Raw genomic sequence first — 26,789 nt, forward strand, 5'->3', positions numbered from 1 at the left:
CAGAGAGCAGGAATATGCAAAGGGGACAGTGGAGCTGAGTAACTCTGATCCCAGGGGGATTTTAGCTGCTGGATCTGCGGGAAAAAGGGCTCCCCTGTCCCTTCCCCAGCTCTGCCCTCTGGCTGGTTTGCAAGCCTGGGCTGGGCTTGTCAGCCTTGGGCTTTATTTGCCCGATAGGCTTATGGCAATATTTATTCAGGGCCTCAGGAGCCACGCAAGGGACCACAGGAACACCTTCCTATTACGCACGAGTCTCCCAGGTCTTGGGTTTCTGCCCCCTGCAGAGGTCAGCTGCTGGGCAGACTCCTTTTGTGCTCTTTGGGAGTTCACCACACCCAGCCCAAAAGTGCCCTGGTAGCAGGAAAGGTGTCCTGGAGCAGCAGGGAAAGCCGTGGGAATGATTCCGTGGGAAGGAGCAAAGGTGGCACGGAATGGAATGGCATGGAATGAACACTCACCACGGAGCAGCTTCACCCCTTCCACGGGACCTGCCCACCTGAGATGACCCCCCTTCCTTCAGTCCCACCTACCTGAGCCTCAAAAACCAAAGCAGGTCCTTCTCCTACCAAAAAAAAAAAGAGAAAAGAGAAAAATTAAATCCTGTGCAAACCCATCCCATATTCCACACAGTTTGTTGTCCAGTCACGGCTTTGGGGCATTCACAACACATAATAATGTAATATTTGAGATGTAATATAATAATGTAAATTATTACATTTAAATTAAATATTTAAATTAAATATTTAAATTAAATATTAAAGCCTTAGCAATGAAACGAGCACGGCCACAAAACAGTCCGTGTCACACCTGAAATGCAAAAATTGAAATATTCTTATTAAACACAGAGACACCAGACTGGTAGATGGATACAATCTTTTATTCTTTTTTTTTTTTTTCCTTTGTGCCTTTCCATTTATTCCAGAAAAAAACTTTCTATTAAAAAAAAAAAAAAAAAAAAAAAAAAAAAAGAAATCGTTGCTCCTTTCGGAATAAATCTTTAAAACCGTTTCTTTTAAAACGCGTCTTTCGCTCGTACAACACTCGTTAAATATATTACTGGTCTTCTGCAAATGAATCAACACCAGAGGACGTTCACAGTTTGTGCATCCTGGCCACTTGCATCCATTTTTCCTGCTGCAGGACAAGCTCGATGCTGAGGAGGGAGGAGAAACTCGAAAATGGGTTTCAGAGCGTTTGTGCCCAGACAGGGGGTGCTCAGGGACATCCAAAATCAGCTTTTACAGGAGCGCACAGAGACAGGGCAGATGTGCAGCACAGCTGGAGCAGCACCACCAGGCAGAGCCAGAGCTTTTGGCAGGTGAGATCAGGTGAAAAAACCCCAAAGAAAACATTGGAGAACCTTGGGAAAATGCCCTTTAATTAGGTTGGTTTTGTTTTTTTTTTTTTGCCTCGTGTGTAAGGGAGAGGGAAAAAAAAAATAAAAAAAGGCATTTATTTTGTCCTCAGTCTCCAAGATACAATGTAGTTTTGTTGTTTAAAATCTTAACATAGATCTGGCAAAGGGTTGGGCCAGGAAAGGCGTGTGCAGGTGGGAAGGGAGAGATGAAATGAGATGAACCAGCTCTGCCTCCAAGTGTTACTGTGGTCCCAAACACAGACCTCACTTTGCACATCACTTTACTTACATTCCTTTACCCAGCCGTGAGCTGAAAAGTTGGGAGAACACGGCCTTTCCTGATGGCACGGCCAAAACTCCTGTTTTTCACCAGGACTGGTAAAAAGAAACCAAAAAAAAGAAAAAATTCCAAGAAAAATGTGTGGAAGAACAAAGCAACAATTTCCTTTTGTCAGGACTCCTCATCTGCCAGGAGTGGCAGCTGCTCCACAAAGCACTGGATGGGAGAATCCATAAAACAAGGGAAAAAAAATGCTGGAGAGCCACAAGAAATTCCCAGAATTTTAATAAGAAATCCAACTTGGGAGCTGGCTGGTGCTCCAAAACCTGGGAAAGCTCTTCCTGCCAGGGCTGAGCTGCTGGAGAGGGCACAGGGAGGAGAGAGGGGGGTATCCAAGAGATCCCTCTCCTCATAAAGCCAGCCCATGGAGACTGGAATGCTATCCCAGACATGGAGAAGAGGGATTTGGCTCCAGGCTCACCTTGCTCAGTGGGGCACCAAATATTTACACACCCTATCACCTCCTCGGTGGGAATCAAACACCCACTAAATGAGTGGAACAAAAGGGGTTATCTCAGATTGGGGCTGTTAGTGGGGCTAATAAATAATAGTGTCTCCTCTGGGGAGGATTTGTAGGAAAGGCAAAGGTTAGGAAAGAATAAACAGGAGCCACCAGGCCCTTTGTCTTTGCCTTGTCTGATCCTGGGAATGCCCCCTGGCTCCATGGTCATGGCTAAGTCTTTCCTCCAGTGGTGTCTGTAGGTGACTTTGACCTTCAGCAGGAATATCTGCCTGATGGAGGGAGAGCTGAGGCCACACTGATCCGGTGTGTCCTGTCTCCATCCTCCCAGTGGGAATGTGGGATGGCTCAGCTGGGCATCCAATGCCCCAGGAAGGTTATGCCCCACGGGGATGGCAACGCCAAGCAAGAAAACTGCACGAGAGCTGCTCACACGTGTCCTGAGTGGGCTTCCCAAGGCTGGGTGAAGGAGATTCCTGCTTTCCCTGGTCTGATCCAGGCTCTGTTCCCCTGCACACGGCAGCACTCCTCTCCCCCAGGGACCTGAAGGTGCTGCTGCACCCCCTGAGCCGTCCTGAGCTGCTAATTCCTGATGGGAGCCTCGGGAAGTGCAAGTCTGCCCCACAGATCCGAGGAAATTCCTTTGTGAAAGGAAAGAGGGCAGAGTGAGAGCCCCGAGTGGCTCCAGCCAAGCCCTCCCTCGGCGGAGCTCCCCGGGAGCAGGAGCCGGGAGTGGGGCCGGGAGGGCACGGCCCCGACACGGGGCTGAACTGCGTCACTGGGGCTGGTGGCTGCTCACGCTCTTCCCTATCAAATGGAAACAATTAATGAGCTATTCAGCCTGCTGGGAGCTGGACACAGCGAGAGGGAACAGAGCAGGGATGGGCAAACCTCAAACAATGCAGACGTCTGGATGCTTGTCTAGGACAGACCCCAATCAACAGCTCTGCTGGGATGGGGAAGCTCACAGGGAGCAGCCAGCACTGGCACGGGGAGGAGCCGTCCCAGGGGCTCTGGGGACCTCTGGAGTCCCCACTTTTATCCTCCTGCTGCGTGTTTTCCAAGGCTCACAGAGGAAATGACGCACAGCAAAGCAGAAACCAGCCCTCACTCCCTGCTCCGTGGGGGAACAGCAGCACAGGGAGCTGCCATCCCCTGAGCAGGGCACCCCAATGCACCAGCACACCCTGCCAGGCCGGTCCCAGGTGGCACTCACAGCACTGGCCACGTCCAGATCCTCCTGGTCACACCCACGGGCTGCAGGAGCACTGGGTGAGGGGACCAGTCGTCCAAGGAAATGACAGGAATAATGTACAGTAGAGAGACTTCTTGCCATGCTCACACACTTGCAGACTGTTTGCAGGCTGTGGGGGAGAGGTGCAGCAGGGCCCCTTCGCTCAGGATGGATTTGGCATCTTCCTGAAGGGTGTGGAGGGGAAAACACAGCCAGGGCAGCCTCCAGCCGGCACAGCACGCTCACACCTCACACCCCCCTCTGTCCCCAGAGCCCTCTGAGCCGGGGCTGGGACAATCCCCACCCCGAGGGCAGGCAGGGAGGCTCGAGGGACGGTCTGCTTCTCTCCAGCTCTATTTCTGGCGCCCACAGCTGAGCTGTGGGAGGTTTGGCACCTCTCTCCCTTCCTCCGGGGAGAAGCGCGCTGAGGTGGGCGTGTGCAGCGCTCTGCTGCCTGGGACTCGGGCTCTGCCTTGTGCTGTGGGGGCTCAGGGATGGGATGGGGGGGGAGATGTGCTCCTGAGACACTGCCTGGGACCCCCATCCTGCCCCTTGTGGGGTCAGAGAGGGTCGTGGCTGTGGGGGGATGAGGAAGGGGCTGCTCCGTGGGTGCCTGGGAAAGGCTGGTTGGAGGGCACAGCACAGAGCCAGGGCTCACCTGGCCCCTCCTCTGCACAGGTACCTGCCCCCAGCTCAGGACATCCCAGCTGGCTGAATTTAGGACATCCCAGCTGGCTGAATTTGGGACCACGATGACGGCAAGGAGGGGGAGATGTGGAGGGAGAAGCGATGGGGAGCCCTCCCCTTCCAGCTGCCCCATCCTTGTCAGGACTCAGGGACCAAAGATGGGGAGAGAAAAAAAAAGGGGCTCTGCAGGCAGAAGCAAGGGAAACAAGGGAGGGCTGCCCTGGTTTCTGTGCTCCAGGGGCAGCCTCCCAGTGCCAGGCTGGGTCATGCCCATGACTCACAGCTGCAAAGTGTCCCCCCCAAGAAACTGGGGGTGCAGAGCAGGTTGTCTGAGCAAAGGTACGTGTTCAGAAACGCCTGCCTGGGCCAAACACCACAACTTGGGAGACACCACCCCGTGCTTCACAGAACCCCCAGGGTGCCCAGCTCACCCCCGGGGTGCAGCTGTACAAGGTCGTGGTCCTGCAGCTCCTCAGTGGAGCCCCTGCTCGGGGGGGTGGCAGCTCACGTGTCTGACGGGGACAACACGGAAACAGGAGGGGGAAAACAAGGCCACAGGTCCATCAGCAGCAGCTCCAGGGGGTTTGGGGACACACGGGGACATCCTGAGGCCAAGGGCACTTCAGCATTGTCCTGCCCCGGCTGGGAATCCTGCGGGGGGTCGGGTGGGAGCTCGCTGCCTGTCTCCTTTCTCAGTGCTTCCATCTCCATGGTGACAAGGGGAACATGAGATCCAGGTTTAAAATATACTCTGCCTCCTGTTCTTCCCTCGGGCTGAGGAAGAGAGAGAGAGAGATGGGTCAGGGAGGTCAGACAGTGGCTCTGCAGAGCAGCTGAGCCCTGAGGTGCTCTGGGTTGGGAGATCCCGAGCCCGTGGCATCCAGGGAGGAAGGAGCTGTGCCTCAGGACACCTAAAAGTGACTTTAGTACCATGGTAGGTGACAAGCAAGGATGCCCCAGGGATGATTTGTGGACTAAAGCAGGTAACAGGGAGCAGGTCTGGCTTTTTCCTATGTGGGACCCACTGGGAGTAACCCCAGTGCCAGAATGATCCATGGCACCACTCGGGAGAGGCCAGAGGGCTTTTCCCCAGTCCTACCTGACTGCTGGAAGGCTGAGCCTCGGTAGCCAGGGTCCTTTTGAAGCTGGATCTCCTTCAGGGAGAAAATGGAGGCATCTGGGCAGAGGGAGCAGAGAGAGGGGTCAGTGCAGCTGATCCACAACCCCAGAGCCGGGGAGGGGGACAGCCTTGACACGTGGCCTCTCATCAGAGCTCTTCTCTCTCTCTCCTATTCCTCCCCATCCTGCCTAAATTATTCCTTGCTCTCACAGCCATCCAGCTCCCACCCCACCCTGCTGCAGGAGCACCTCTGAGTGAGCAAAGACAAGGGGCTGCCAACCAACCACCCCCTGGGGCTGCCCAGGAACCCCTTTCTGCTCCACACGAGGGGACAGGCAGCACTTACTGTCAGGCAGGAGGTGCACCCTGTCTCCCAGGCTCTTGAAGTAGGGGTGCTGCAGGGCTGCCTCTGCTGAGATCCGGCTCTTGACCCTGTACTGCACAAAGCCCCAGAGAGAGGATGTTACACACGGTCTGCACGGGTGGGACGGCGCCCAGCGGGCACAGAGGCCACGTGTGGGCACATCTGGGCACCTCTGCCCGTCTGAGAGCCCCAGCAATGCCACGTGCTGGGTGACAGACCCGGCGGGGGGGGTGCAGGCGGTTCCCAGTGCCATTTGTGGCAGCCCAGGGCACAGCACACGCTGTGGGAGCACAGGAATGCCCTGGCCACGTTGTACCTCATGGATCATCAGCTTTGTGCCCTCTCACTTGTGTGGGAGAGGACACAGGGTAAAGGGTTCACCATCCTTGGTGGGAGGTGCTTTGGGACAGCTGTAGGGCCAGGGCTGATCCTGCAGCCACAGCTCCTCTCCTGCCCGGCTCCAGTGCCAGTGTGAGGGCAGCCAGAGCACCTTCCCTGGAACAAATCCCTTTGCCACCCACCTGGGCTGCTCTGCCACTCACCAGGAGGAGGTTTGCCAGCAGGTCAATGCCTTCTGAGTCCAGCCTGAGAGAAAGAGGGAATAAAACCAGGAGACAGTCAAACAATTGCACCCAGGGACAAGAGGCACTGCAGCCTCTGGCACCACAAGGAGAAAATGAAACTGGTCTCCCCAGGCTCCCCTTTCCACCCAGCACAAGCCCCCCATGGCTTTGGTGCCCCTGCTCCAGGAGGTACCTGGGGGCGTGATTTATCAAGGGCTGGGCTCGGTACTGGGTGAAGTTGTAAGCCTTGAACTCCTCGTTGGATGTGATCCCAGGCCAGGTGTCCTCTGTGGGGGTACCTGGGAGGGGGGCAGAGGGAAACCTGTCACGGTCATTTGGTACAGAAGGAAAAGCCTCCTGAGTGTGGGTCTCCTGTCCCCGAGAGAGAGAGGACATGGCTGGCACTGCCTGGGGCAACCAGCGAGGAGCACCTCACCCTCCCACCTCTGCCAGCCTGGAGGGGGGCTGTGGGCAGACTCTGCCCACCCCTACCTGTGCCAGACCAGCCCTGCCCACCTCCCTGCTCACACTTGCCCTGCTACCCCATGCCTGCCCACCCCTGTGTCCTCCTGCCCACCCCAGAGTACATGTGCCCACCTCTGCCCACACCATCCCATCCTTGCCAAACCCTGCCCACCCCAGCCCACCCCAGAGCATGTGAGCCCACCCCTGCCCACCTCATCCCATGCCTGCCCTGTTCACTCCTGCCCACCTCAGCCCACCCCTGCCAAACCCTGCCTACCCCAGGGCACTCCTGCCAAACTCTGCCCACCCCAGCCCACCCCAGAGCACGTGTGCCCACCTCTGCCCACCCCTATTCACCCCTGCCCGTGCCAACCCACCTAAGCCCACCCCAGAGCACGCGTGCCCACCTCTGCCCACCCCACCCCCTGCCAGCCCATCCCTTCTCACCCCTGCCCACCCCATCCCACGCCTGCCCAACCCTGCTCACTCCTGCCCGCCCAATCCACTCCATCCCACATCAGCCCACCCCCTTCCGCCCCATCCCACCCCATCCCAGCCCTGCTTTCCCCCTCCCACCCCCTCCCGCCCCATCCCGGCCGTGCCCGCTCCCGCCGCTCCCGCGGGCAGCCACTGCCCTCGCGTGGGGACGCGGGCACAGCGCAGCCCTCACCCAGCAGCCTGAAGATGAGGTGCAGCTCCTCCTTCACCGTGGAGCCGGGGAACATGGGCCGCCCCGTCACCATCTCGTAGTGGATGCACCCCACGCCCCTGGAGCGCGGGAGACACCCCCGGGATTAGGGAGGGACGAGCCACGCGGGCCCCCCTCCCCCCCACTTTTCCAGGGATGAGGCTCCTGGAGCAGGGAAACAACCTCCAGGAGCTCTGTCCTTTCTAATCACCTCTCACCCCGATGGGGACAGCACGTTCTGGAGACCTCGACCCCCAAGGGACATGGAAAACAGCTCTGGGAGAGCCCCCCACCCTCTGGCATAACCAACACGGTGGGGATGGGGATGGAAATGCCTGACCCACCACCCCAGAGAGCCCAGGGAGCTCCATTTGGGGCTGTGACTCACCACATGTCGATGGGGGTGGAATATTCCGTGGATCCCAGCAGGACGTCGGGGGGGCGGTACCACAGCGTGACCACCTCGTTGGAATATGTTTTTGTGGGCACTGACTTGGCCCTGGCGAGCCCTGGGGACGGAAGGGACGGACATCAAAGGAGCTGCACCTCCTCTTAACACTGCATCATCCCCGGAGAGGGTCACATACCAAAATCAGCCAGTTTGAGCTCCCCCCTCTCGTTGATGAGCAGGTTCTGGGGTTTGAGGTCTCGGTGCAGGATCTTCCTCCCGTGGCAATAAGCCAGACCCCGCAGCAGCTGGAACATGAAGATCTGCGGGGAGGAGAAGGGGTTTGCACTCAGCATTTTTAGGACACGGGCCCTAAAAATGAACCTGCCTCGAGGTATCCCAAACTCATGGCCAGGAAAGACCCCTCCAAGCTGGCCTGGGGTGGGACACGCTCTAGGGAAGGGTTCAGGCCCATCACAGAGACACAGAAAGGGGGGTCAGTCGGGTCTGCACGCACAGTGATTTTATTTAGGGTGGCAGTGACCAGAGAAATGCTGGTGGAGTGTCAGAACAGGCTGAAAAAGGCCAAAGAGGAGTAACAGGGCTGAACTGAAGGGAGAAGGGGTCTCCAGCCTTCCCCTGCCTCCGGGTGATCTCCCCACATGCAGGGGCAGGGGGGCACCCCCCCTTTACCTTCACGTTGTGCACACTCATCAGGTTCCCACAGTTATCCAGGTACTGCTTGAGGTCGTTGTCCTGCAGTGGGAAGCACAGGTCAGCCTGTCCTTCCCCTGGCCCCCATCACCCACCCCCACTGTCCCCCTGTTCCCAGAGAGCCCCCAGACCCACCAGGTACTCGAAGACGAGGGTGAGGGAGCGCTCGGTGTGGATGATGTCGTGCAGGGTCACGATGTTGGCGTGCTTCAGGTTCTTCAGCAGTGACACTGCAGGGTTTGGGGGGCAGGGGACAGGTTGGGGCAGCAGGACCTGGGGCTGGCCACAGGTACCCCCTGCACCACCCACCCCAAATCCACCTGGGACTGACCACAAACATCCCCCTGCACCACCCACCCCAAATCCACCTGGGACTGACCACAAGTACCCCCTGCACCACCCACCCCAAATCCACCTAGGACTGACCACAGACATCCCCCTGCACCACCCACCCCAAATCCACCTGGGACTGACCACAGACATGCCCCTGCACCACCCACCCCAAATCTATCTGGAGTGATCCCAGGTACAGACATCCCCCTGCACCAGCCCTGCATCACCCCAAATCCACCCAGGACTGACCACAGGTACCCCCTGCACCACCCACCCCAAATCCACCTGGGACTGACCACAGGTACCCCCTGCACCACCCACCCCAAATCCACCCAAGACTGACCACAGGTACCCCCTGAACCACCCACCCCAAATCCAGCTGGAGTGATCCCAGGTACAGACATCCCCCTGCATCACCCACCCCAAATCCACCTGGGACTGACCACAGGTACCCCCTGAACCACCCACCCCAAATCCAGCTGGAGTGATCCCAGGTACAGACATCCCCCTGCATCACCCACCCCAAATCCACCTGGGACTGACCACAGGTACCCCCTGCACCACCCACCCCAAACCTGCCTGTGACGGGGAAGAGCCCCCCTGGCCTCACCTTCCCGGATGGCCGTGCAAGGAGCCCCCTCCTCGTGCTCCAGCCGGATTTCCTTCAGGGCCACGAGGTTTTCTGTCAGTTTGCTGCGTCCCTTGAAGACGGTGGCGTAGGTGCCCTGGGAGGGGGAGAGAGAGAACAAGCCCTGCAGCCCATTTCCCAGCCTGGCACAGCACTGATATCCCCAAAATGTTTGGAGGAAGGACCATTTGAAGTGCCAGGGCCAGGTCTGAACTCCCCGGAAAGACTTGGTCTGAACGTTCCTGGATATTGAAGAAATTTGGCTTTATTGAATTTTGGGATTTATTAAAGAAATCTGTCCTTTGTGTTTCAAGCTGCCCTTGGGGCTTTATTTAATTCCTTACAGGGAATTAATAGGATACTCCATAGGATACTCACCTCCCCCAGTTTGTCCAGTTTAACGTAGGTCTCCAGCTTCCCAAACCCAATATCTGACTGTAACAGAGAAAGGAAAACATCACTGGGGGTGGTGTCTCATCCAGGGATGGCTCCACCTCCAGGGATAAGGTCAGGGACACTGGGCAGTGACAGTTTTGGGGCAGACCAGTCAAGGCAGGTGTTTGCCAGCTGATCCAAGCACATCCAGTCCATTAATTTCCTGGAGAAGCTGGGCAGGCAATCCATCAGAAAACCTTCCCAACAGACTGGCTGCTGGAGTGGGATGGATGGACCTGCATCCTCAGCCTGCCCCTGCCACCCCTGCGTCCCCTTCTCCCACCCACCAGCCTGACACGCCACCAGCAGTGGGAACAGGAGCTGTGGTTTGCAAAATGCCCTTTTTGTGGGAGAAGCCCCGTGGGATCCTTCTCCCGGTGTCCAGCCTGTCCATGAGTGCTTCCCTACGTCTGGTCTCGCTGTGACTGCTCATTCCTCTGTGACTGCTCATTCCTCTGTGCGCTGCTCCAATCAAGTGTGAAAGGGACATTTTCCCACTTGGAACAGTAACTCCTTAATGTGCTGCTGGGACCTGCTCTCCTGTACCCAGTGACAGCAGCACAGCCCCTGCAAATCCACGGAGTCGGGTGTCACTCCCAGCAGACCCCCCGAAACTGCAATTTTCTGTGTGGACAGAGACACCTCCTCAGCGAGCTGGGATCATGTGTGTGCCAGGGAAAGGGGTGATTCCCAGCAGCACAGGCCCCAAGGCACAGGGCAGACCACTGCTCCTGAAGCTTTAACAAAATGGTGCCGTTCTCCCCCAAAATCCAGTTCCCTCGTTGTAATCCCGGGCCAGCAGCTCTGCCTCCAGCCCACCCCAAGACCCCCCCAGCCCTGATCCGAGGGCTCCTGCCACGCTGCTCACCAGCAGATGGAGCTGGATGGACAGCTGGCACCCAGCAGGCAGGGAAAGGGACCCTGGGGAGCCACTGAAGGGGGTCCCCCCACCCCGTGCCCAGGTAGAACCAGCAGCCCCAGGTAGAACAGCAGCCTCAGGTCTGGGGTGCTCCTGCAGCCCCCCCAGCTCTGCCCCACGGGAAAGCACTGACAGCCCACCCAGCTCTCCCAAGCTGGGAAGCTGCTTTCTTGCTCGCTCAGGCTGGATTTGAAGCAGCAAATCCCAGGGGAACAGTGGGATTTTTACTCCACTGACTCCCCAAACCCTCCGTGTGCCCTGGGAACTGCCACGTCCTGAGCAGGGGAACGAAGTGGCTTCTGCAATCCAGAGGTGCTGCACAACCCCTGGAGCCACATTCCTTATTCATAGAGGGGACCATGAATATTAATGACACAACCCTCTGGCTGTGTCTATTTTATTGATTAGACAACACAGGCAGGTAAATTCGAGCTCTCCTGTCCTCCTCCTTCCCCCTGAACAGGCATGTAGGCTCCAAAGATGCCTTCTGAGACCTGGCTGTGGTACTTGTACAGCACTGGGCACTTCTGGGCAGCAGGACAGGTCCCTGCACAGCTGGACACAGGGCACAGAGTTTCTGCTCCTACTTTGTGCTGCTGCTCTGCAGCAAAAGAAGCTGAAATGCCAGCACTAACGCAGGGGCTAATTCATTATTTATCCACATTTGCATTTCAAGCAGCAGAGGCTCCAGCACTTGCCAAACTGCAGGAGGGTTCCCACCTCCTCCCACGGGGAAGGAGCCTGGCCTAGGGGACAGTCAGGTGTGTGCACAGGTGAGGGAAGGAATGTGCAGGCCTGGGGAACTGCACAGCAGCACTGAGCTGTGAACGGGGAGGGGATCTGCAGATCTCGGGATCACAGAGTGGGGAGGGGATGCAGATCTCGGGATCACAGAGTGGGGAGGGGATCTGCAGATCTCGGGATCACAGAGTGGGGAGGGGATGCAGATCTCGGGATCACAGAGTGGGGAGGGGATGCAGATCTCGGGATCACAGAGTCCTTTGGGTTGGGGAAGACCTCCAAGACTCAGTGACTGACCCCCACCTTGTCCCCCCGCCCAGAGCACTGAGGGCCACGTCCTTGGACACCTCCAGGGCTGGGGACTCCACCACCTCCTGGGCGGCCCCTTCCAATGCCTGACCACCCTTTCCAGGAGGAAATTCCTCCTGATGTCCAAGCTGCCCCTCCCCTGGCACAGCCCGAGTGCACAGTGAGCCTTACGAGGGAAGCCCGTCGGGACATCCTGCTCAGGGGCTTGGGGAACTCCGGGCTCTCCATCTGCAGCTTCTGCAGGAACTCGGGGGGCAGGCGGATGTCCATGGGCAGGGAGAGGCGTTTGCTGACGTCCTGCAGAGAGGGACAGAGGAGATGGGTGATGAAGGGAGAGCTGCTATGGATGGGGAAGTGATGGGGCAGCATCTGTGGGACCCTCAGCGAGAGGAAAAGGGAAAAGGGGGGTGATGTGCTCGTGGGGATGTGCCTGGGCTCGGTCAGGTACCACGGGGGTGATGCTGAGCCTGGCACTGCCAGGTCCCCACGAACCCAACACCGGCTCTTCCAGCCAGCAGGGAGGTGACAGCCAGAGGTTCCCATGTCCCCCCTGCCCCCTCCCCAGCCTGCAGCAGCACTTGCCTCCATGGAGAAGCGACGCTGGTTGTTGCTGCGGTACCTGACGGCCACCGGGGACTGCCCTTCCACCTCCGACGGCGAGAGGGGGCTGCTGTCGGCCCGGAATTCCCTGCCCAGCTGTCCCAGCTGCAGGTGCCCTTGAGCCAGGTCTGAGGACAAAAAGACAGGAGAGGGAGCTGCTGGAGCGGTGGCTGAAGTGCCAGGGATCTTACTTTGGAGAAAAGGGAGTGCGAGCAGGGCAGGGACGTGCAGGGATGCTCTGGGGCCGTGGGAATATCTTCTTCCTTCTCTGTGTCTGGGAGGCCAAGGGAATTCCTGCTTTTTGCCCCAGACTCCTGGTGCCTCAGCACCCACAGGGCTCTGCTCTCCAGCACCCCCAAAGCACCCTGTGCATCCCCCTGCCACGAGGGTCTCCTTGACAGACAGGGAGGGGGATGCAGAGGGGGGAACTTCTTCACACCCCAGGCCAACCAGAGCTCCCACATCCCATTCCAGTTCTCAACCTTCCTGCAGCAGCACCCTGAGGTTGTGCAGGGGTGAGTATTCACTTTGACTTCCCAGATTTATCCTCCCAAAAAATGCCACATTAGGCAAAACACCACGTGCACTTTAGGAAGACTGAGGTGCCTGTCCATGGCTCTGGATCCCTCTGGGCTGGGTCAATACAGGAGCAAAACAGAAAGAGAGCCCTGTTTCCAAGGAGTTCACACACACACACGTCCCATCTGCCCTTGGAACCACCAAATCCAAAGGCATCAGGGCACTTTCCTCCAAGGATGTGACTGTTTCTTGGAAGGTTGTTTGGGATTAAAGGCTGCAGAGTCACTTATTGCAAAACAAACCACTCCAGGCCTTCCTGCCCCAACCCGCTGCCCTGAGCCAGGCACAGCCCCCAGGAGCACAAGAGCTCTCTTGAAAACCAAAGCAGCTCAGGAAAATAACTCTTCTCTCAGGGCTCCGGGTGTGAAGCCTCAGAGTGTGAGCCCAAGAAACCCTGAAAGGAGCGAGAAAATCAGGACAAAATAAGCCATTGAGCTCCTTCTGGTCCCCAGTTTGAGGTCTGCACTTAACCCTCCTCACTCTGTAGTTAACAGCTGGTCGGTGGGAACACTCTGGCACTCACAGACCCGGGCAGAGGCACAGCCAAAGCCTGCTGGGTTCAACACAGGTCACCTGGACCCCAGTGAGGTGGATTCCTCTGATCCACACGGATGCTGTTTCCAAGGGGATGTTCAGGAGGAGGCAGCACCAACCTGGGTGTGCTGGGATGGAGGAGAACCACCTCCCCCCCAGGGCAGGGATGCATCTCCCTCTGAAAAGGTGCGGGGCCAAGCAGGGAGGACCATCCCACGCCCTTCCCCTCTGCAGGCACGCTCCAAATTACACCCGGAGGGTCCAAGGATGCCCCACTCTGCCTTTAGATACCCCGCAGACATCGCAGGAGGGAAACTCCGCAGGGAGGAGGAGCTGCTGCCCCGGGCTGGCCCCTGCCCATGGCCCAGCCCTCTCCTCGGGCTGCAGGGAGACAATCCCTGCTCTGCCAGCGATGATCTCATGGCTGAGGGCTGGGCAGGCAGGGCTGCTTTTCACGGGGTGCTGAGCAGGGCTGGGACCTGGCTGCAGTTTGCTGGTCTGATGGATGAGAGGTGGCAGGCAAGTGACCTGGGAAAAGATGTGTTTTTGTGCCATGGTCACCGGGAAACCAGGGAACCTGAGGGGTGCAGGGTGTCCTGGGTAGGCAGCCCACACCTTAGAGGGGGGGTCAGCCCGTGCCACTGGGCTTGAGAGGGCCTGAAACAGCGCCAGGAGGTTTTGGGCAGACAGGAAAAACAAGGCACAGTCACCCCTTTTTGTTTCTCTGGTCCCTTCCCCTCCTGTCCATCTGCTTGTACAGGAACAATTAGGGAACATCCTGAATTAACCACAGGTGTGAAAGGAACGTGGATCAATGAAACCGGATCGAATCTTTTTCACTTGCTCATTTCCTAAGCAAATTATCTGCCAGGAAAACAAACAAACAAACAAACAAACAACCCCAAAAGCCATTTAAAATCTGACTGAGTGGACTCCAACTAATCTGTCTTAAATGATGGTCTGGGTGAATTTGTGCTGGTTCCCATAGGTTAAAAAAAAGCCCCAAAGCTTGGGAAAAGGTGCAGCCTGTCCTGAAAGGTGCAAACCAGCAGCACTGTCTCTTTGAACCAGTAGATCAGTGTCGATCTCCTCGTCTAAATGAACATCAGATGTGAAGTCAGAGGTCAATCGACAACCTGGATATTCCAGTGCATCCAAAGGGGATGGGAAAAGCAGGTAAAACACACAGGAGACTTGCAGGGACGAGGGGAAAGGTGTTTGGGCTGCCCTGGGGCCAGAGTGGGGAGGGGGATGTGCCAGCTCAGCACCCCCTGGGCTGTCCCAAGGTGCACTCAGGGCTGGAGTTGCCCCCAGGCTTGGAGGACCCTCCAGGGTGCTCACAGAGGGGGGAGATGTGAAGCTGTGGGCGTGCAAACAGTGAGGGGCTGCTTGATTCTGCTCAGCATTTCCCGTGGCTCAGGGGGGGCCCTGACACCCTGCAAACAACGAGGCTGCCTGGGATATCAAAGGAAATTAAAGTGAGACCGCAGACACTGCTGACGAGCCTCCCGCCCTTCCAGAAATACATTTAAACACAGCCCCTGCCAAAACAAGCTTTGATCTCCCAAGGAAAGGGGCCAGAACCCTCCGCTGCTTGCCTGACTTCTAATTACTCTGCTAAGTGTGAACTCTCTCCTCTCAAGGCTCTGTTGCACTCAGCTTGGATTATTCATCCTCCTCCCGCCCACTCGTCGTCACCTCTTTGGGGCCTTGAGCTCCCAAGGTCAGATCTGGCTCTGTTTTATGCCGGTGCAAATTGGGAATTACCTTTGCAGCCCTTATCTGGGCCTGGGAGCACAGAGCAGGCAGCAGCTGGTCTGTTTTATGCCGGTGCAAATTGGGAATTACCTTTGCAGCCCTTATCTGGGCCTGGGAGCACAGAGCAGGCAGCAGCTGGTTTGGGGCAGAGCCTTGGCACAGGTAAGAGCTGTTGCTGGATGCCACCAAGTTCTTATCAAAGCAGATGGGACACACCAAGACCTGATACCTCTGAAAAAAAATGGAGCCTGCATTGTCAGGCTCCACCAAGGTGACATTGCCTGTGGCAGGAAAAGCTGTTTGCTTTTCCAGCCTGGAAAAAGAAAAAAAAGCCTGTTTTTTTCCCTGTTTTATGGGAAAAGCTGTTTGCTTTTCCAGCCTGGAAAAAAAAAAAAAAAAAAAAAAGCCTGTTTTTTCCCTCGTTTTATCAGCCCCTGTGAGTGAGGTCATGAGAACTCCAGGGCAGAGAGGACAGAGCTGGGGATTTCTCACCACACACCCAACAGAGGGAGGTTTGTCCCCAGGAGAAGGTCCTGCCTTGTCCTGTCCCATGAGCCAGGGCAGCTCCTGCAGATGCTCTTGAGCAGCCTGGTCTGGTGGAAGGTGTCCCTGCCCATGAGCTTTAAAGTCCCTTCCAACCCAAACCAGCCTGGGATTCTCTGATTCCTGGAGCACCTCGTGAGGAGCTCTGGCCTCTGCATCACCCTCCTCCCCGAGGGTGGGCACAGACATTCCCAGCCAGCCCAGTGTGGGGTGTGCAGACTGCCACGATGCTGCTACCCCCTGATTTCTGATGCTGGAGGGAACCTAAAACCTGCAAGCAACTCCCTGAGGAGCTACACGAGGTGAGGAAAGGAAAACCGATGGTGTTGATCTGAGCTGTGATTAGCACTTGTCTCTGGAGCCAGTGATCACAGAGCCTGAGCCGTCACTGTTGTCACCAGGACAGACAGGATCCCTGCAGGCTGGTCTGGAGCCCGGGGGAGGGCAGAGACAGCCCAGGGGCAGCCCCAGAGATCCTAATGGGGAAGGTGAAACTGCAGTGGAGCTGTTCCATGGGGAAGAGAAGCAGCACAGGAGCTGCTGCCACGGCTGCAGGCTCAGCTCTGCTCCCCACGCCTGGAGCAAAGTTATTTTCCCTCGCTGCATTTTGATTCTCCGCCTGCAAAACCGACCAAGACCTCAGAGAGAACTAAACTCAGAGCCCTCTCCAGGCCCAGGCAGCTCCCATGGAGCCCAAACCTGACCACAAACCCTGGTGCACAACCCCCTTCTCGTCTGTCCCCCTCCGGCTTCCCCCTGAGGAGCCTCCTGGCACAGGGATGTGGGTGAGGAGTTCCCAGCCAGGAGGGTTCATTCTCAGCCAAGAGATGCCTCAGACAAATGTGGCTGTCAGGGCCCTCCATAAACAACCAGGAGAGGGGATTAAGGGCACCCTGGAGGTGACCCCTCGGGGTTGTTCACAATCCCCACAGGAAACTCAGACACGGGATCTCACTGAAGGGAGCGGGTTTGGGGTGGTGGGCACGGCCTGGGCTCTGTGGGAGAGGGAGAGATCTAAACTGGGAACAACCAGGGAATGGGGGGCACCAAGGAGGGAAAGCTGGGGAGGGGACCAGGATGTGCCACATCCATGTGGGGAGGATCAGTGGGAGCTGGCCCTGGGAGAGCTCGAGGCTGCACAGGAGGAGCTGTACCCCCAGAGTGGTGCTGGCAGATCCTGAGCCCCTGATGCATTCCTGGGGCCAGGCAGGAGGATCTACCAATACACCTCCTCATGGACTGGTTCTGGTCCAGGCAGGAGGATCTCCTACACCACATCCCAGTCGAGTACTGGTCCAGCCTCTAACCATGGGCTGGGAACACCCTCAGTCCTGGCCCCGGGCTCACTCTGCTCAGACTTTGCTCTTTCTCTCTCCTGGCTACTTAAGGAGCAAGCCCAAAATCCCAGGGAGGGACTGGCAGATGCTGCTTGCACTGGTTTGCCATCCAGGGGCAAAGAAAGACTCGTGACTGACTCCTCATCCGAGCAGAATAACGGGGGAATCACCTCTCTGGTTTGCAGGGCACAGACAGGGCGCCCGGGCTCCCCCATCCCAGCACAGCTCCCCCAGGGAGGGCAGGAGCAGCTCTCAGCACCCAGGACTTCCTCAGCCTTGCCCCATTTTATCCCCACAGCTTCTGCACATCTAATTAAGGGCTCAAGTCTAATTATAGCCCTGGCTGCTGGCTGGGGTGTGAGGGGAGGTGTGTGGGAGCAGGGCAGGAGGCCGGGAGGGAGGGACGCTGCTCAGGGCAGCCCGGCTGTGTGGAGAGATAAAGGAGCCTCAGGGGCTGCGGGAGCGAGGAGAGCCAGCTCTAAATTAGGTTACTGCATCTCTCCTTGGGAGCAGGTTGGCTGGCACAGGGACGGTCCCTCCCCACCAGTGCCAGGCAATGACATCATTCCATCGTGGCCCAGCCCCTGCTGGAGCCCAGTGGAGCGTGGAGGGGCTGGGCTGTGGCACGGGGGGCAGCAGTGGCACGAGGGGGTGGCCGGGAGTGGCTCAGGCTCGCACCCACAGCAGCCAGTTCAGCCCTGGATGGGCCGAGCCCAACTCCAGCCGGTGCCCAAAGGCTCTGCCTGCCCGTGCACGGCCACGGGGCTGAGCTGCTCCCACGCTGTGCCTGCAGCCCTGCCCCTCCCTGGCTCTGCCCCCGGCCCCAGAGCCTGCCCCAGCCTGCACCGAGGGCTGCTCTGTTTGCACAAGGCATGTTAACCCTAAACCTCCCTGGGGCCCTGAGAACGGCCTCCCAGGGGAAGGCTGTGGGTCCAGGAGGAGATGTGATGCCCAGAAGAGAGAGAACAGCCCCCTTGGCTCGGGGGAAGCATCAGCCTGTAGCCCTGGAGAGGGCTCACAGCCCACTTTTGCCCCCCAGAGTCACAGCACGGGGAGGTGCTTTGGGCAGGCAGGAGGAGATCCCACACTTTCCCACTCCCAACCCTGACCACAGATGTGTCATTCCTCCCCGTTTTGTGCAAATACCTTTCCCTCCCATAAGTCTTTCCTTATGCAAGTATAAATCCCTCTTCACATTTAATGACAAGGTGTTATTAATCCCGGGGGATGGATGAGGAACCAACCCCGACAAAGGGGCAGAAACTTTCCACGCACACCCACTGAACAGCCTGGGGGCTGGAGAGGAGAGCCCTGCTGGCAACACTGACCCCAGATGCTCCTGACCAGCCCCAGCAGCACATCAGGGGCCTGGGGGCTCCTTACCTTCATTCCTCTGGTTGTTGAGCTGGTTGAACTGCTCCGTGAACTCCGTCAGTGACTCCTCGATGGTCTCCGTCCGCGGAACCGAGAGCGAAAACCTCCTCTTGAAGTTTTTCATCTTGTTCATTTTTCCCTCGTGCTGCCAGAGCCCTGCAGGGAAGGGAGAGCAGGCTGAGAAGGCTGCACAACACACAGGATTCCACACCCCCCCCAGCCCCACAGCTCCTGCTCTCTGGGGCTCTGGCAGCACCCCAACCCAAATTTCCCCAAATCTGGAGACCTGCAGGGGTCCCCTGGGACATCCCCATCTCCGAGGCACCACTGCTGTGTCAGAGCAGATGAGGAGCCACGTGGCCACCAAGGAAATTTGGGTTCCTCGTTTTTTAAGAGCTGGAGATTGTCAAGAGGGGCAGGGGGGCTTCTTTTCCGAGCCCAGAACAGGGCTGTGCACACTCTGTCCCAACTACCAACACAGGCCGTGCCTTGTGGCATCCTTGGAAACTCTGGGAATGCCTGGATCGGGGAAGAGCAGGGTAGACGTACAAGGAAGGCAAGAAAGAGTAAATAGTGACGGAAAAGACTCAATCCCACCCTCCTCCCTGTGCAGGGAGGCCCCTCTCCCCTGGCAGTTCGGGCTCTGCTTTGCCCTTGCACAAAAGACTTTCTGAGCCAGCAGCAAAAAGCTGAGTGGAGCCAGGATGGGCTGGGGGGATCCCCCAGAGTCACAGTACGGGGAGATGCTTTGACCTCTCGGCTCCCTGGTGAGCCCCAGTGACTCATCCTGATGGGCATTAGAGTCGCCTTAAGCCGGAGATCTGATTAAAGCAATAAAACCCTTAAAGGAAGAAAACCCTCCCGGGGCACATGGCAAAGTGTGCTGGGGCTGAGCAGCCACGGGAGCTCGCTCTGGGCACTGCTTTGCTTTTCCTTTCCTGCTTTGGCTCTTCCCAGGCTCAGCAGCACGGATGGGATCAGGCTGGAAGAGCTGTCTGGGCAGGGTTTGGGCTCCAGCACCAGCCCTGCTGCACTCTGGTGCTGTTCCTCCTGGCCAGCACCCAGCCAGCACCCAGCCTGCTGTCCTGGCAGCTCCCTGCTGTCATGGAATCATGGAATGGGTTGGGTTGGAAGGGACCTTAAAGCTCATCTCATTCCACCCCCTGCCATGGGCAAGGACACTTTCCACTAGCCCAGGTTGCTCCAAGCCCTGTCCAACCTGGCCTTGGACACTTCCAGGGATGGGACATCAGTGTCTTACCCTCAACCAGCCACAGTTCTGTCCCTCTCCCCAACCCCATGAGTGTAGGGATGCTCCTCCACCATCCCTTATCCTCTCGACTCTCTCACCTTCCTGGCAGGGGAGTTTCCATTAACAGCTCTCTACTCCTTAATGTTGCTCTGACCCACCAACCCAAGGGAGGATCTGAAGGGGCAAATCAACCCTTGGTACCAAACAGGCACCAAAACTACCCGGAGAGGTTCCTTCCCACTCCAAGGGGCTCATTCCCACATCCCGTGCCTTCCCCCGCAGCCCTGGAGCAGGTCGGCCCCCTACTCCTGGGTGTCCCTGCTCTTCCCTGGCTGTCCCCACTCCCCCCCCAGCCCCCTCCGAGGCTTATCAGCACAAACAAACGGTGATCGCATTCCAGGCTGATGCGATCAGACACAGCATCCGGGAGCCGGCGCATCCCCGTCGCCAGGACAACGGGAACACTCGGGCTGACATGCCTGCATCTGAAAGCTTAAAAGATTACCCGTCAGCAATATAAACACTCCGTTTGGGTGCCTGCCAGGCTCTGCGGTGAGGCACGGCACCCTGCAGTGGGTGAATCCCCTGAAAATCCCTGGGATTCACCCGAATCCTGGGCACTCACACGCCTCAGCCACCCCCACTCACCTCCCACCCCCAACGCTGCAAACACCTTAAAAGTGAAGGCTCAGTCCTGCCTGGAATCGGGGCTGGGGTGTTTGCTGGGGGTGGGAAGGGAGGCTGGAGGCTGCTTGGAGCTGGGAAGTGAGGCAGGAGGATGACAGACACATCCACTTCAGCCTGCAGACACTGAAACGTTTCCTCAGCGCGACAGAAACGTGCTTTGACAATAAAGATGTGGCACTGGTGATGCTGCATTAACAAAGTCTCCCTGCTGGCGCCCTCCTCGTGGTCCAAATAACGCCTCCAAGCAGCGCTGTTGCTTTGGGAGGGAAGGCAGAGCCTGACACTTGCTTTGGAGACCTTTTTCCCAGCCCACGGTTCCAATCTGACTCCTCACCTTGCAAGCTGAGTGAGTTCGAACCAGGGCACTGCTGGTGTGTGGAAACACTGCCAGCGTTGCAGGTATCCAAGGAACTAAACCCACCTGGAAAAGCAGGGTCAGGTTTTGCTCCTGACAAAGAAAAAGCTACAGAGGCTCCTGAGCTCGTCGGCTCCAGGCTGGCAAAAAACTGCTCCACAAATCCCAATCCTTCCCCCCCCCCTTGCCTCCTACAGGAATGCCAGCAGCTCCAGGCTGCTAAATATAAACCTCCTCGGAGAGGAACTGGGGTGGGGGTAAAAATAGCACCGGGATGGCTCCCTGCCTCTCCTGCCATTCCCTGCCTCTCCTGCCATTCCCGAGCTGCCCCGTGCCTGTTCCATGCTCCTCATCCTCACGGCTCGGGCAGCTGGGGCTGTTTGTTCCAGCTACACCTGGACCTACTTGGCATCTGTTGATGGAGTTCCCATTCAAGTGTTTGTCAGCTGGAATTTATGAGGCTGTTCCTGCCCTCAGCCCTCCGCCCCTCCCCAGAGGAATTTGCCCCGGCCCCAGTGGCCATAAGGTTCCCCCTAAAACTGGGATTTGCTCCATTCCTGGAAGGAAACCATCCACAATGTACATGCCAGAAGGCTGCGGGGGTGATGTAGGGTCAGGAAATGTGGGGTCCCCAGCGGGCACCCCTCCCCACACCCCAGCACCCCGGGGTATGAGGGGCTCCATCCCCTCTCCATCTGAATTCCTTCTGGGAGAAGGAATCCCCTTTAGAGCTGAAAGGAGCAGCCCAGCCCTCTCCCCCAGCATGGATTTCAAAGGGAGAATTCCTCTTGTTTTTTGTTTGTTTGGTTTTTTTTCCCACCACGTTTAGTGTCCTAAAGGAAGCAGAGGCATTTATTGACTTTGGGAGAGAAAGTGGCACTCGCTGAGCAAAGCGATGCCACCCCTTTGTTTTCCAGCCCGACAGGAACCACGGCAACCCCTGCGCTGGAGGCAGCGGGGATGGAGGGAGCTGATGGTTCCCGACGTGCACTAACATGACAGTTGCACGGTAGGACAGGAGGGGAAGGAGCAGTTTAAAACTGGCAATCGGGAGTTTAGGCATCAACAGGCGGAAAATGAAATCACCCGGCTTGGAATGTGGCCAAGGATTAAAGCCAGCAGGGTGAGTGATCTGCATTTACTGTAATACAGTCGGGTAGTAAATACTTGGCTAAAACACTTCAAAGAGCCCAAAGCCGAATCCCATCAGGAAAAGCTCCTCGTAGGATCAAGACAAGAAGTTAACGATCCTTTAAACGATCCTTTAAACGCTGTGTCACCGCACGGGCAGTGACCACACTCAGTGAACTGTTCCCACTGTCCACGTGGATCGCCCTTGCATTACTACACCCAAAAACTGCCGGTTCCCTGCCCTGCAATTCATGGGACAGGTATTTTAGGCATCACCAGTGAGAGAAACTGTTCCCTTTCTCCTCCAGCACCTGGCAGGGCCTCGGAAGCAAAGCTGTGGAGCACTAACTACTTTATTGCTTTTCACAAATGCTAAGTGCCTCCATATTTTCCTTACCATTTTAACAGCCTCACGCCCCCATTTCCCAGAGGAAAGAGTGGAAAGCTTGGAGGGAATAGTTTGCTTCTTTTAAGCCTTTTTTTTTTTAAATTTTCAATCCCCACAGAGATTAACAGTTGTGTTTACAAGGCAAAATGAACAGTCCCGTTCAGCAGTTACAGCTCCTGCTTGCAGCTATTAGGTGGCACTGATTCACTCCTGCAAGGATCAGAGAAATGGGGAATTCTGCTCGTGGAGCCCTGTTTGCTCAGCAAACACGGGGCTAAACAACCAACCAACCCAGGCACCAGATACCCGCCCCTCCTCACAGGGCAAAGCACCGAGACAAAGCCAGACCCAACCAAAGCTCCCCCCGTGCCGGGCAGCCCTTTCCAGGTCCGTCTTGGCCGGCTGAGGTTCTCCCTCCCAAGCTCCAGCACGGAGGAGGAGCAGGGAAAAGCTGCAGGAGCTGCCAAGGCGTCTGAGAGCAGGAGATGGGAGAGATTTCGGCCCCTCCGTGGTGCACATTCCTGTGCAAACAGGAGCTCAGCACGACCCAAATTCCTCCTCCTCCGCTCTGAATTTCCTCTGCAGGGCCGTGTTCAGGTGCTCAGAGGTGCGTGGAAGGAAATGGGGAGTGACTTGAGGCTGTTCTGGGGGGGTCAGAGGGAAACGACTCAAACACACACCAGGGACGACGCCGAATTTTCTGTGGCAGCTGGGAATGCTCCCAGGGAGAGGAGGGAGGGGCAGGGAAGGACATCAGCCCCTGACCACCAAATGAACATCTCCTTGGCCACTCAGCTGTCGGCCTGAAACCCTCCCTGGGGTGCCAAGCTCCCTCCCTGGGGTGCCAAACTCCCTCCCTGGGGTGCCAAGCTCCCTCCCCAGCACAGACAGAGCACAGCCCGAGTGGGTGAGTCCTGCAGTGGGGACCAGCAGAGCTGGGGCCACATCCTGCCCAGTGCTGGGATGGGCCATGGTCCCTGCCCAGCAGGCAGAGGGGTTTGCAGGAATTCCTCTCCCCAAAAGGTGAGTGATGAGGGGAGAGAGCAAGGCCAGAGCTCTCCTCCCTGCTCATTTGCCTCCCGCAGCTCAGCCCTGCCTGACATCTCCCCCCTGCCAGGAGGTCAAGATCCTGCAGGGAAAGGAGCACCATCAATTCCTATTAATCTACAGGAGCCCTGCAGCAAACAGCAAGACCATCATCCCAGGGCAGCCACTGCCCTGGGCATGATTGAAAAGGGAGCTTGGCATCCCCAGGGAGCCAGTCCATCCTCACTCTGCAATTCCTTTTCCCTCCTGTGTTACTGCCTTCCATGATCACAAGGGATGCAGCGCACCAGGAATGTGATTGTGGCAGCCAGGACATCACTGTCCTCCCCTGGCACAGCCACAGCTGGGAGGAGGCTCGGGAGGACAAATGATCCTGTGGCAAATGCCTGAGACTGGCTCCCACTCCAGCTCTGACCCTCTTGGAATGCCTCAGCTTCCCAGAGATAAATCAAGAATGAGGACACTTCCTTCCTCCCTCCCAGTTGGGCTGAATTCCCCTGGGATGCGATGCCCTGTCCAGCACAGCAGTGTTCCCATCCCTCCTTTGCAGAATTCCAGCTGTAAGTTGTTTAATGGCACAGGCACATGGAGCACGTACAGACCCCTGAGGCAGACACAGGGATAGCCTGGGAAGGGTGGATGCTGTGGAAAACTTCCTGCCAGCCCAGTCTTTGGAGACTTTACAGAATCATGGGATTCTGTAAAGACTGGTTTGGGTTGAAGGGACCTTAAAGCTCATCTTGTTCCAACTCCTGCCATGGGCAGGGACACGTTCCAGTATCCCAGCTTGCTCCAAGTTTATCCAGCCTGGCCTTGGACACTTCCAGGGCTGGGATTATAACCTGTACTCCAGGCAGGGGCGGGAGGGGAAGGAAAGCCCTTTGCTGGATGCACATTTCCCCTCCCATTTGTGCCGGTGCTGACAATGAGCCCAGTAACAGGAGCACACAAAGGAGGTTTGTTCTGCCTTTGTATATTTTGCCTTTCTCAGCCCCGTGTGGTGCAATCAGCAGCTCTCCCTTGGCTCTTCCCTCCCCGGCTCTTGGTGAGATCAGGGCAGCTCCGAGGAAGGCATTAAAATGACAGTCATTATTCCAGCAGCCTCCAAACACTGGGCACTTATTCCCCTAACCTGAGAAAAGTGTCCAGTGTTCAGCTGGAACAACAATAGGCTGCAACTGTGCAGTGTGGCCACCCCACCATCCCTGGGGGGCTGGGGGGGAGCTCAGGGCTCACATTGTCCATGCCCTGACAGTGTCAGTGTTTCCATGGATTCGGCATCCCCGGAGGATGAGCAGCCTGGATTCGCAGCCACTGTGGACCAGCAGGTCCCCTGCTCCATCCCATCCCATGCCATGCCATGCCATCCCATCCCATCCCATCCCATCCCATCCCATGCCATCCCATGCCATCCCATCCCATCCCTCCCAGCGGGTTTGCTCCAGGAGGGCAGGCAGTGGGAAACGAGTCTCAGCAGAACCACAGGACTTTTCCCCTCTGAGACAGACCCTCCCTTCCACACTCACTATTGCTACAGCAGCTGTCTGAGTTATTGAGGCTTCATTTAGGGTCACTTGGGAGCTCAGGGCACGTGTCCCACCCTCGATCCTGGCAGTGTGACCACAGCCCAGGAGAGCTGGGAGCCAAGAGCTGTGCTGGGATTGCTGGGGCAGCAGCACTTCCCAGCTCTGGGAGGATGCTCCTGGAGGTGCTGCTGCTGGGCTGTGTGATGTTTAGCCATTCCCTCCCCTCTTCCATGACTCACTTCCACCTCCCATCCCTTTATTGCACGTCCTTCACAGCTCTGGGTACCCTGAGCAATTACTTGCTGAGGAGGAACACGACCAGCAAAAACCAGCCTGGGCCTTGCTTTTATGACACTCCACTGATTATTGACTGCCAATTAACTAACACAATCCAAGCTGCATCCCAGGAAGGTTGGCTCCAGCCTGCCTGCTCCTCACCAGCCCCTGGAGACCTGATGTCCTGTGCTGGCCTCTGCCAGCATCACCTCCTGCCATGTCCCACCCAGAGAGGGTCCTGAATAGCCACGGACATCCAGCAAAGTGCTCGTGGATCCTGCTGAATGAAAGACACTCCCAGAAAGACAAACCCAGCCCTGTCACCCCAGCAGCTGGCACTCAGCATTCCCAGGTGCCAAGGAGGTGCCAAGGAGTCATTCTCAGGAACACAAAGCCTCTTATTTTCTCTCCCAGGAGTGTTTAACCTGTGGCTGAGTCTGTCAGCACCTGCCCTTCCTTTATTGCTACATGGGAAGGAGAATCCACGTTATGGGAGAAGATTCCTGGTGCAGGAGAGCCCAAGTCCCACCGAGCCTCTCCCCCAGGAACATTCCCAACACACCTGCAGCTCCAATCCCGCTGGATGAACCCGTGCAACACCCTCACACACGGGTTATGTGGGGTCTGCTGCCTTCCTAACTGCTGTTTTCTTTCCTCCTTTTCCTTTTTTTCCTCCCCCTTTTTTAATTAGAGCTTTCCTTCTTTCCCAGCCCACACAGAGCTCCCAGAGCTGCAGGCTCGTCTGTGACTGCAGACAGGAGCACATGGAAAGCGGGGATTCACCTTCCCTGCAGTGGTCAGGAGGAGCCAGGAGGGGTTGTCTGCTCTGTCTTATAACAGAAAACTCTGGAATTTTCCTCCCGTGCCCCGTGATTTCATCCTGCACTCAAAGCCTCCCTTCCTGGCACGTGAGAACAAGGCTGGAAGGAAGGGATTCGCTGCAAAACGACGGCTGGGGGTGGTTAATCCCTTCTGCTGAAGTGTGGGAGCAGCCCCAGGAGTTGGCTTTGCCCAGGGGTGGGACCAGAGGGACAGCTGAGCAGGGGGATCACCCAGCCCTGCTGCCCTGCTCCCCTTTCCAAAAGCATTCCTGGGGAGGGTATTTAAAGGAACAGAAATCACATCCTGTACACCCGAGAGCCCCGTGGAATCCCCGTGGAATCCCCGGGGAATCTGGGAAATGCAGCCACCTCTGGGGCAGGGAAAGGGAGGGGGGACAGCAAGAAATGCCAGCCAGATCCTTGTGAGAAGGGAATCCCTCCTCTCCAGAGGGATGCTGGAAGCAAAGGATCTTGACAGGATCAAGCCTCCCCCCAAAAAATGGAGAAGGGTTTAAATACAAACAGAAGCACAACATTTCTGGGGAGCAGCAGCACCACCAGCACTGGGAGCAATCCAGGGCTCAGCTCTTTGCCACAGGTTTTCTGGGAGACTAGAAAAGCCTGCCTTGCTCTGCCCTGATAAAAAGGGCTCAGAAAAAGGCTGAAACCTCTACAGTCCACCTGGATTTCCATGCCCCCCCCAGCCCTGGCATGGGAGGAGGAGCTGGAGAGGCTGTACAAACAGCTTCCCATGGGATTAGTGCTTCCTCCTCTCCCAGCAAGCTCCCAGTTGGGATCCAGCAGCTCCTCAGAGCTGACACTGCTCCTAAACCAGC

General features: G+C 57.2%; 1 protein-coding gene across 1 annotated transcript in view; it reads right to left on the reverse strand.

Moving 5' to 3' along the window:
- Nucleotides 1-976: 976 nt before the first annotated feature.
- The window catches only part of CDK18 (cyclin dependent kinase 18), a 36,495-nt gene continuing 10,682 nt past the window's right edge, over nt 977-26,789 (reverse strand). The window contains exons 2-16 of the mRNA XM_027727988.2: nt 18,480-18,626; nt 12,328-12,473; nt 11,917-12,042; nt 9,720-9,776; nt 9,324-9,438; nt 8,516-8,610; nt 8,360-8,422; nt 7,866-7,989; nt 7,667-7,787; nt 7,261-7,358; nt 6,319-6,424; nt 6,105-6,147; nt 5,545-5,635; nt 5,178-5,255; nt 977-4,852 (exon numbers count right to left, since the gene is read on the reverse strand). Coding sequence (XP_027583789.1) covers nt 4,818-4,852; nt 5,178-5,255; nt 5,545-5,635; nt 6,105-6,147; nt 6,319-6,424; nt 7,261-7,358; nt 7,667-7,787; nt 7,866-7,989; nt 8,360-8,422; nt 8,516-8,610; nt 9,324-9,438; nt 9,720-9,776; nt 11,917-12,042; nt 12,328-12,473; nt 18,480-18,603 — 1,422 coding nt within the window. The 5' untranslated portion in view covers nt 18,604-18,626 and the 3' untranslated portion in view covers nt 977-4,817. The remainder of the gene's footprint in view (nt 4,853-5,177; nt 5,256-5,544; nt 5,636-6,104; nt 6,148-6,318; nt 6,425-7,260; nt 7,359-7,666; nt 7,788-7,865; nt 7,990-8,359; nt 8,423-8,515; nt 8,611-9,323; nt 9,439-9,719; nt 9,777-11,916; nt 12,043-12,327; nt 12,474-18,479; nt 18,627-26,789) is intronic.

The sequence above is a fragment of the Pipra filicauda genome, unplaced genomic scaffold (assembly GCF_003945595.2).
Source record: "Pipra filicauda isolate LSUMZ 115617 unplaced genomic scaffold, ASM394559v2 scaffold602_size241134_pilon, whole genome shotgun sequence".
Classification (NCBI taxonomy): domain Eukaryota; kingdom Metazoa; phylum Chordata; class Aves; order Passeriformes; family Pipridae; genus Pipra; species Pipra filicauda.